This window comes from Parus major, chromosome 3 (genome assembly GCF_001522545.3).
Source record: "Parus major isolate Abel chromosome 3, Parus_major1.1, whole genome shotgun sequence".
Lineage (NCBI taxonomy): Eukaryota > Metazoa > Chordata > Aves > Passeriformes > Paridae > Parus > Parus major.
The window spans coordinates 5,451,482-5,461,587 of record NC_031770.1 but is presented as its reverse complement, the minus strand read 5'-3'; the positions used below and the strand labels follow the sequence as shown (position 1 = coordinate 5,461,587).

The 10,106-nt window shown below is 47.2% G+C and overlaps 1 protein-coding gene across 1 annotated transcript in view; it reads left to right on the top strand.

The window, feature by feature from the left end:
• The first annotated feature begins 1,609 nt into the window (after positions 1–1,609).
• JAG1 (jagged canonical Notch ligand 1) overlaps positions 1,610–10,106 on the top strand; it is a 35,789-nt gene continuing 27,292 nt past the window's right edge. The window contains exons 1-2 of the mRNA XM_015623072.3: positions 1,610–1,707; positions 2,579–2,884. Of these exons, the coding sequence (XP_015478558.1) occupies positions 1,636–1,707; positions 2,579–2,884 (378 nt within the window). The 5' untranslated portion in view covers positions 1,610–1,635. The remainder of the gene's footprint in view (positions 1,708–2,578; positions 2,885–10,106) is intronic.

The following is a 10,106-nucleotide window of genomic DNA, read 5'->3' as shown; positions in this document are numbered from 1 at the left end:
GTCACCCAACTTCTAGACCCGCAGCCCAGGGACTTCCCAAACCAGAGACAAAGTTAGGGGTGGGGTTTTTTTGGGTTTTCTTTTTTTGTTCAACGCCCTTTGATGTGTGGCTCTTCCTCTGGGAACCAGTCTGAACTTTTTTTACTACTGCGCAAACTTTTGGGCTTCTCACTAACCTATAGCAGGGAGTCCCTTAAGTAACCACCTGGCTGTGTGGTTCTCGACCTTGCTCCTGAAAGGATGCGTGGCACAGCAACCCGAGCACACACTTGAAAACTGGGATGAGCCTGTGCAGCGCGGGGACAGAGTCCCTAAAGGTCTCGGCACTCTGCCAGCCCTGTGATACCGGGATTCATCAGCTGAGGGATCTTTCCTCCCACTTGAAGCGCGGGAGGCCCTCGGCGGCGCGACCTCGTGTTGAAGCGGGCACAACGAGTCGCACGGTGGCGACTGCCACCCCGGCTGCCCTCAGGACAGCCGCTGGCCGGGGCTACCTGCGAGTCCCGGGCCGGCCGTGCCTCCCGTCCCCTCAGAGTGCGCCGAGCGCTCCCGGCAGCGCCCCCACTCCGTCCCGCCTCAGCTATCGAGCGGCGGGAAGGGCGGGCGGCCGCCGCCGGCCAGTGGCAGGGAAAAGGTTTCACACCGTAAAGAGTGTCTCTCAAAAGGCTTCCTTCTTCTTTCCACCAGCGCCGAGAAGGAACGGGCTGCGGCTCCCGGGCGGGCAGGACCCGCGCGTCCCCTCAGCGAGCGGCGGGGCGGGAAAAGCCCTCAGCCAGGAGCGCCGCTGAGGGAGCGCCGGGGCCGCCTCAGCGCGGCTCCTCCTGCTCCAGGTAGCGCTGGAAGCACCTGCGGAGGAACGGAGAGAGCCACGGACCCTCGGGGCGACCGGAGCGCGCCGCCTCCCTCAGGCGGAGGAGCCGACAACCCGCAGCTCTCTCCATCCTCGCCACCGCCGCCGCCGCCTCCCGTCGGTACCTGCCTTTCCCTGCCCGTGCCATTCCCCTCCTCTGCTCCCTCCTCCTGCTGTCCCCCTCATGCATATGGATGGGCGCATGCGCCTGCCGCCCTGGGCTAGATGAAGCGGAGCGGCGGCGGCGCTCCCAGACGGGCGGGCGGCTGCGGGGCGGTGCGTGTGCTGCATGTGCGTGTGTGTGTGAGTGAGTGAGTGTGTGTGTGTGCGTGTGTGTGTCTCGGGGGGGCGAGGGGCTCCGCCGCAAGAAATAAAAGGACTGGGATAATAATCGCCATAATAAAACAAAAACAACAAAAAAAAAAAGAAAAAGGAGAGAGAGAAAAGAAAAGGGAAAGAAAAGAGGGGAGGCGAGAGAATAAGGCGGATAAAAGGAGGCCGGGCTGCTTTGCATTGAAGAGCGGGGCGCTATTGAAAGCGCTTGAAAAGCGGCGTTGTCCGGCGCGGGTGCGCCGCGGTATATTAGAGCGGGGCGGCGGCAGCAACAGCGGCAACAGCAGCAGCAGCAGCAGCGGCGCCTCCTCCTCCTCCTCCTCCCCCTCCTCCTTCTTCTCCTCCTCCTCCTCCCTCCTGGCCCTCCCCGTCCCGTCCCGACCCGGAGCGAGCGGCGGCGGCGGCGGCCCTGCAGGCGGGCGGGCGGGCAGCGCGGCGGCGGCGGCGGCGGCATGCGTGCGCCCCGGCGGGCAGCCGCGGCGGCGTGCTCCATCCTCACCCTGCTCCTGGCGCTGCGGGCCGAGGTACGTACCGGGCACGGCGCGGGGAATGCGGCCGCTCCGGCCGCCCGGAGCTCGCTGCGGGCGTTTTGGCGCTCTCCTGTAGTCCTTGCGGGAGATGGGTTCGGGAGATCCCGGACGGGGCGCTCCTGCACGGCTCCTCCGGCCGGAGCGGAGCTGCTGCCTATAACTTCTCTGTGGAGATGGCAAACGCGGGAGTGCTCCTTGCAGCAAAGCTTAATTCCCGGCAACAAGAAATGCGATGACTGCAAACCGGTTTTATTTTCACCCTGAAATCAATTCTTTTCCCCCTTTTCCTATTTTTTTTTTTTTTTTTTTTTTTTTTAAATAAACTTAATAGCAGCACTGCTGGGGTGATTAATGAGCGGGGTCTGAGTCTCAGCTGGGCAGCTCCGGCCTTCCCCGCTCAGCTGCACCCCGGAGGGGGCAGAGGGGTGGTTGGGTGCCTTTCCAGGCAGCGCATTATGAGCTGCATCGTTTTTTTGGGTTTGCTCCTCGCGTTATGCACTCTTGGTTTGGTTTAGTTTTATTTCCTAACTATTTGGAAGCCTTCCTCACGCTGTTTTTTCGGAGCTGGCACTTAAAGTTCTTCTTTGGCATTAATGGCATTGTTTAGTTGGGCTGATTTATGAGCCCTTCTCCTGGATGTCTGATAGAGAAAAGCTTGAAATGGTTGGCTTTGTTTTATTTTTAATATTATGCGTGTGCATCTTGCAAGCACACTTAAAATTACTTTTTTCCTGCCTTCAGAGTTGTTGTAGATTGTGTTTGGGGAAAAAAAGTTAGGTAACTGTCTGTCTCTTGTTTCTTTTTATTTTAATTTTTGTTTGTTTGTTTTGTTTTTTTTCCCTCGGTTCTTTCTTGGGATTAACAGGTGACTTTAGCGTCGGGACAGTTCGAGTTGGAGATCTTATCCATGCAAAATGTGAATGGTGAACTGCAAAATGGAAATTGCTGCGATGGCACCCGAAACCCAGGAGATAAAAAATGCACCAGAGACGAGTGTGACACCTATTTTAAAGTTTGCCTGAAGGAGTATCAATCGCGGGTCACTGCTGGCGGTCCTTGCAGCTTCGGATCCAAATCGACTCCTGTCATCGGAGGAAATACCTTCAATTTAAAGTACAGCCGGAATAATGAAAAGAACCGGATCGTTATCCCTTTCAGCTTCGCCTGGCCGGTGAGTTGCTTGGGCTGCTCTGGCTCCGGGTGTCTTGGATGGTGCTTATGATGTCCTTAGCGAGTTGAACTTTAACTTCTTGTGCCAGGGGAAGAGGGATCAGGATTTGGGAGGGAGCAGGCATCTTGGCAAGCGCGTCGGGAATCCGCAGCACAGAAATGAGTAAAATGTAGTGGTGTTTTTGTTTTTGTTCCCTGGGGCTCACAATGCACAGCCTGTTAAATTTGAAAGTCAGATGTGCAGTGAGGGGGATCTAAATGGGTCAGGGAAGCAAACCCAGTATCTCTGCACTTTACAGCATGAATAAGTCTCTTGAGACTTAGAAGGTCAGAAGTTCATTTTTTTCTTTTTTTTTTCTTAACCAGTGAAGTCTTGGGCTTAAGCCAGAGGAGCAGTGGGTTAGGGGCTGCAGAGGGATCCCGTGTGAAAAGTGTGTGTCATAGCTGGCCTCCTTCCCCAGACCGTGTTTGGGAAGGCTTCCTGCTTCTCCCAAGGGGAAATTTCACTGCACTGCTCGGTGTGGATGGGAGCTGCTGTTGCTGCTCTTGGCGAGGTAGTTGCCAGCTTCTCTGGGAAACTGGCTGTGTTTGGAGGTGCTTGTGGACTCCAGAAGCTAAAGACTGAGAAAAGCCTGGCTTTAGCTTTTGGTGCACTTCACTCACTCCTCCCCACAGCGCACCTTTTCCTGGCTACCTGCCTCTGCAGTCCAGAGATTCTGGCTTCCCTTTAGTTGTGTGCAGAACTCGGTGGCTCAGGGGCATGGGGCTTTTTGCCAGGCACTTTTCCACTTGCGTTGTCCACTCTAGTAAATACTGGTCAGCCCTGCAAAGCAGAGAGATGGAGGATGGGTGACCCCTTCCTTCATCATCGATCCTGCTTTGTTGTTGGCTGTGGAAAAAATACTTGGACATCCCTGCTACTTGTTTCTTCTAGGGTGCTCGGGAGGGTTGAAGCTTTGATGGTCAGCTCTGCAGAGGAGCCCTCAGCTCCCTGCACAGAGAGTGAGGACCATCTTTCCAAACAGGACAGAGCTACAGAGGCAGGCTCCAGGGCCACAGGGTCTGTGGACATGGAAGAGTGCCATGGCCTCAGATGGCAGGAGGTGCATGGTTTTTGTGCCTGTCAATTCTGTGTGCAGGCGAGCAAAAGCTGGGGGTGACTGATCTGGGATGCTCATGTCTGGCTTTTGACTGCCTCTCTGAGATGCTGTTGTATGAATGCTGAAAGCTCCCAGATTTCTGCTCCTAAAACTTGTATTTTGAGATCACCTAGGAAACAAAACTGTTTCCCCCACCCTCACACACACAACCCTTCTCCAAAGGTGCTGAGCAGACAATTTCCTACCAACTGCCTTGGGGTATGTTGATGCTCAGCAGTTTTGTAAATCCAGTCATCCTAACCTAGATGCCTAAGGTCATTTTTGGGAGGGGAGGAGGGCCCTGAATGTGCATGCAGGGGAGGGGTGAATCTCATTTCCTATCCTCTGCCACTATCGCTGCTGGCGAGGTGGAAGCATCCCTAGACCCTCCAAAGCTTGGCCCTTCATAGTCAGATAAGGACTGGTTGCTGGGAGGGCCTGGACTTCTTCTGGGGGGGAAGGAAAACCCGCCCCAAAAGCATTCCTTCTCCAGTTGTGGTGTAGACACCCACTTTGTAGTCCTGCCGCCAAGTGCTGCAGGCAGCCATGTGTTCTTGAAGTGTCCTGTGCTGCCTCCTACCTGCCTCCTCTGTCAGTTGGGACTTGTGGAATATCGAGGGCTGAAGAGGCACAAGGGAGAAATTAACTCTCCGTTTTTAAGGAGATAGTATTACTAAGTACAATAGCAGAGTTAACAAAAGTATTCTCTGTTGGAAGTACAAGTCTGTCCTTTATTTCTTTCTCTTTTCTTTCTCTTTTTTTTTTTTTTTTCCTAACATGAAATGAGATAAAACTGTTATCAAATATGCCATCAAAGGGATAAAGGGCTTTGTAAAAATCTGAGGTATTTGAAGTTCTGCCAGTGGCTGCAGTGCTTGTGTTGCAGATTTTGACTTTTGTCAGAGAAGTCAGGTACATCAAGGATTTTTTTTTTAAACTAGCTCCCAGTAATCTGAGTGCCTTGAATCTGTATGTATGCATATAAAAATGGTGTGAAAACTAAACATGTTCCTTCTAACAGCCTCTCTTCATAGGGTTGGGAAGGGAAATCTGTGTGTAGAGGGTGGGTTTGTGGGGGTGGAGACCCTGGGAGAAGTCTCTTAAGCTTGCCTGCATCTTAGTAAAAGAAATGCTTCTATTGTCCTGCTGAATCTCATTCAGCACTGGAATCCTGGAGCTGCAGCAGCAAAACTCCAGTGCAGCCTTTGAAATGGGTAAAATTCAACAACTTGAGACATTTGGTTCACAAGCCTGGAATTTTGGAATAATTTCTTGCATTTTCCCAGGCAGAAATGCACTCTTTGAGACTCTGATGATAGTCTGTGTGAAATTATCAAGTCTGCTTCCCAGCTTTAGCTTCCACAGGACACAGCTTTTATGCTAGCCATTGTGACTTCCAAATGGCATTTGAACAAAAGAATATCTAATGTGGAAAAGCTCTTATTTGTACTAAAATTGTGTACACAAATCATTTCAGGCATTTTCAAAGCACTACGGATAAAGTAGTAAACTTAATTTAGCCAGCTCTAATCTGATGCTGAAATTTCAGAACTTAAAAAACTCTTTAGGTGCCTGAATACTGTTGACTTCAGTAAAGAGCTTGAGATTAGCATTGCATTTACTCATGTGGCTCATCATGAGAGGTGTCTTTGAATGCATTCAGCTGAAAATTATAGTAGAGGTAATAAGAGCTAGACCAAAATGTTAATCATATTGCACTTGAAAATTCATGCCCTTCTCTGAATTGTGTTCTGCTCTCTGAGGGAGGCTTTCCTTGGATGTTCCAGCTCTAGACAGTAACATTCAGAAGTCTTGTTGCCTTGACTACTTTAAAAAAAAAAAAAAAAAAGAAGAAAAAAGAAAAAGCCTCTTCCCATGTCAAGCTGCCCCCTTATGCCATTTTTGAAAAATAGTTGTATTGCATTAGAGGCCTTTATTCATCATGCAGGAGAGGAAGGAGAGAGAATGGGGTGCTTTAAAAGTATTGTTAAAGGGAGCTTGCAGTTGTAATGTAGATTTGAAGTGTCAGAGTCTTATTAATAACTTATGGGGTTTGCTCTTGTCAGTTTTGATACTACCCTGTGAGTAATGGGTGTGGAGACAGTGGGCCATAAATTAATTTAAGTGATGGGAGGTTTGAGTAAGTTGCTAGGAAACAGAGCAGCAGACCAGCATAAAGGAACTGGAGTGGATCAGAAAGCTGCCCCTGCAGTGGCTGGAAATTCTTCAATGCATTGAAACAATAGTGATGATGATTAAAAAAAAAATAAAATGCATCTAGGATTGCTTCTTATATTAATTTTGAGACTTCATCTACTTTCTTGACAGGCAAGCTTGGCTTTATGAAGCCATATAAAAAAAGTACAGAACAAAAGCATTTCCATGTTCCACTTGTCAAAGTCTGTCTGAACAAGTTTTGTTCCAAGGCAGACACATGCTCTTCTCTCACATGAATCAAACCTCTGGCTTTTCTTAAAGAACCCCAAGTGTGATGTGTGCTGCACCTTGAGGGAGCTGAGCATCACTTAACTAAGCAAAACTTAACACTAAACTTTGCTTTTATGTAAAGAAAGATCTTTTGGGGGTTTGGCAAGACTGAGTAAGAAGGTCAAACTTGGTAATTCCTTTGGTATGCATAGCTCCAATTTTAAACAGCTTGTTTATCCCAAAATTATGCTACTTGTAATTATTTAATATTGGGGCCAATTGCACCAACACACCAGGAAACTACTGAGGTGGAAAAAAACCCTCCAGCATCTCAGTGAGTTTAGCATAAAATACAATTAAAAAGAGTTTTGAACATCTTATTTCAACCTTAAAATAGTCAACCTGAAAAAAAATAAAATAAACAGCCTATCCTCTTTTTCATGACAAATCTTCATGATCTGGATTCCTGAAGATGTAAAATATGTTTTCTGGGTAGGCATTGTTTCCTGTGGCTAGAGAGACATAGTAAAAGAGCTTTAGTGTTTTTTAAGCTTTGTGAACTTTTTCTCTCTCTCTCTTGACACAAGAAGCATCCAAAATACTAATCTGCAGCTGATATTAAAGTAACAACCTTTTGAATCTGAGAAAAAATATCACTACATTCATCTGTAACCCCAGTATGTCACAGTCATAAGACTAAAATTTGGCTTTTGGTTTTGTTTTTTCTCTCCCTCCAGTTAACTTCTTGAAAACTTGTAGAAGCAAATGCTAGATATTGTTCAAGCTTTTATTGAACAACGCATGATAAGTCATCTTGGAGCATGGGCAGATCAGAAGAAATTTTTATAATAACAAAATGCATATTAATCAAATCCATACTCTGTCATTTATTGTTGAATTAATAATATAAGAATAAATCTTAGCACTCAAAGTGTAATGTTTTGCCTAGGATTACTATTCAGAACAGAGCTGGGAGTATTAAGTGACATCTGAAGCATAATTAGCATCACAAGGCTGTTTTTTCCCAGGACTGCGGAGAAGTGATGCAGCCATTCAGAGGTTTTGGACTTCTTAATGTTTAAAGAGGTTTTTTTATGTTCTAGCCAGTTCAGAGCTTCATCTTCATGGTAAATCCATTTGATTACATTAACATAATATGTCTAAAAATAAATCTCATCTTGCCTGCTCCTAGAATTTTTGTTCTTGTATAATAAAAGCCTGCTCCAGTTTAACTTCAATGGCAGCTGAATTGGGCCTGGCACTGAAACTTATTCCTAAACATTCTCAGGCTACACACATCCAGCACTGTCAACTTGTTTATGCAGCTGGAAGTCAGCATGGCTGAAAATGAATTGCATAAAATTGATGCTTTATGCTTAAAGTTGTAGTTCACTCAAGGAAGCATCGCTCCACTGGAGGCTGGAGTAGAAGTCAATTGGTTTTAAAGCTGCTGAGCTTGGATCTGAGCTGTTTATTTCAACTTCAGTCCTAATGGAGTTGTGATGCCCTGCACAGCAAAAGCTTTAAGCTACAGTTCTTAAAAGTACTTCTCTGTAGATAAGGAGAAGTAGCTCTGTAGATAAAACAAATGTCAGGATTGGCTTTGAAAGTTGAAACTAAGCTTGTTGTTGAATTTCTCTTGATGAACAGAAGTTTTATATGTTAATTGACTCAGTTCTAATAATTTAACTGGTAACACCTGTGATTTAACACAGGGAAAAGATGTCAAAACTAGAAGCCGTTGCATTTGTTTCTTGTTAGTCTGTGGAGCTCATGGTTCTGTGGTCACTATTCTGCAGTGTAAATTACACTCATTATTCTTGTAGTGTTCAGAAGAAACTGCAAAAAGTGTATAGAAGTGGTTAAAGTGGTTTGTAAATAGTCAAACATCCAGAGTCCTTTACCAGCTCAACCCAGTTCTTAGGCACTTAGGTAAATAAGTAGAAAGGCTTCTTGTTCAGGCTTGCTCCATGTGAACCTGACTGTTTTGCTTGGCTGGCTACTAGGTATTCTGTCTATTAACCTTGCCACCCTTTTGTAACTGGTGCATTTAATTATCAGTGGGATGCTTTAAACAGGTAGGGGGACTGATAAGGGCAGGTAATCTGCTTGTTAGGGAAGGTTGAAAGCAACCATTGACATTTTGGCCTATCTGCTGCTCTTTGACAAGTGGGGTTCCGTGAGAAAATAACCCCGTAACTAGATAAGGTGCTGATTAAAATGCTGCTGTTGTATGAAGCACCCTGGTAGCTGAGATTACTTAAAAATCATTAATTTAAAAAGAGGGGAAAATAAAGACCTGCTATCCTTTTTTTTAACCTTTTTTTTTTTTTTTTTAAAGAAGGGGAGGAGGGAAGACCCCAAGTCTCCCCTCTGTGCCCAGTACATTGTCCCATTAATGCATGCTAGTTTTATGATTGGAATACATTGTAGACCGGCCACCCAGACAGAGGCATTGACTGCTAATATTAACCAAGAACAATAGTGTGGCCATACTGACTGCAGTGAGGATTACAGAACATAATGGGGCCTATCCAAAAATAATGCTAATACAGGACAAGCAACAGGAAGCAGCAGTAGACTCAGCATTGCTCGGCTCCCAGACAAACCATGGACTTACTTCACACAATGGCAACTTCAGCACATTATGTATTCACAGGATACTCATTATTCCAGCAGGCCTGCCAGATCAGAGATCAGCCTGGTTTACTGGATGCTTAAGCGTATGCATAGTTTGGATAGCGGTACTTTTGTGTCCTTCATCATTTGGCAGGAGGGTGGCTGTTGTAGTGCGGGGAAGGTCTTGACTTCAGCTACTGCCTTCCCTCTGCCAAGGCAGAATGGGGGGCAAGCCTCTCCTGGAAGCTGCTAATATGGTTAAATTTGTTTTCATGTCTCCTTTCTGTGGCAGTGCAGAGTTTACTGGCACTTAGAGCAACAAAGGAACCGCTCAGAATGAAGCCTAAAGGAGCAGCGTGCTGAGTTTTCGTGTGGGCATATTCTGATGAGGCTCTTGGCTGGGCTGCCTGCTCGGGGTTCAGCTGAGCTCTTGGCCATAGGCTTTGAGGTGTGAGATTGCCACGGCTTGGGCTGAGGGAGTAACAGCTTGGTAGTGGTAGGGTGTTGCCTTGTCCTTACGTAGGCTGTCCCAAAAGAAGAGCTTCCTGATGATTTTCCATTTCATAAAGGGTTAAGAGGGTTAGGTGGTTTTTCCTCCTTTTCCGGAGCAAGTCCACATGTCCTCTGGGTGAGGAACCAGTTGTCTTTAACATCTTTGAAGGGTGTTCAGTTGTCAAAGTTGAGCAACCACAAGCACAAACGTTGTGATGCCTCTCTATAGTGTCATTGTGCAGGGACAGGGTACCCAAATTATAGTCCTGGTGATGTTCAGAGGAAGTGGATTTGTGGCTAGCTTTAACCCTCCTCAGAGATACCCTCTTCCCTGCCCCTTGGGCATGCTGAAACATGCCTCAGTTTCCCTCTTCCATATCCCACAACTGGACCCCTTGGCAGTGAGCTGTGGTTCTGCTGTGCCACACCATCTCCCTGGATGTCCTCACCATCCTCCCTGGATGCAGACAGGGTGTGTGTGAGTACCATTCTCAAGCTGGTCCTCACAGCTGTGCAGAGCGTGAGGAGAAGGTTGTTGGGCTTAAC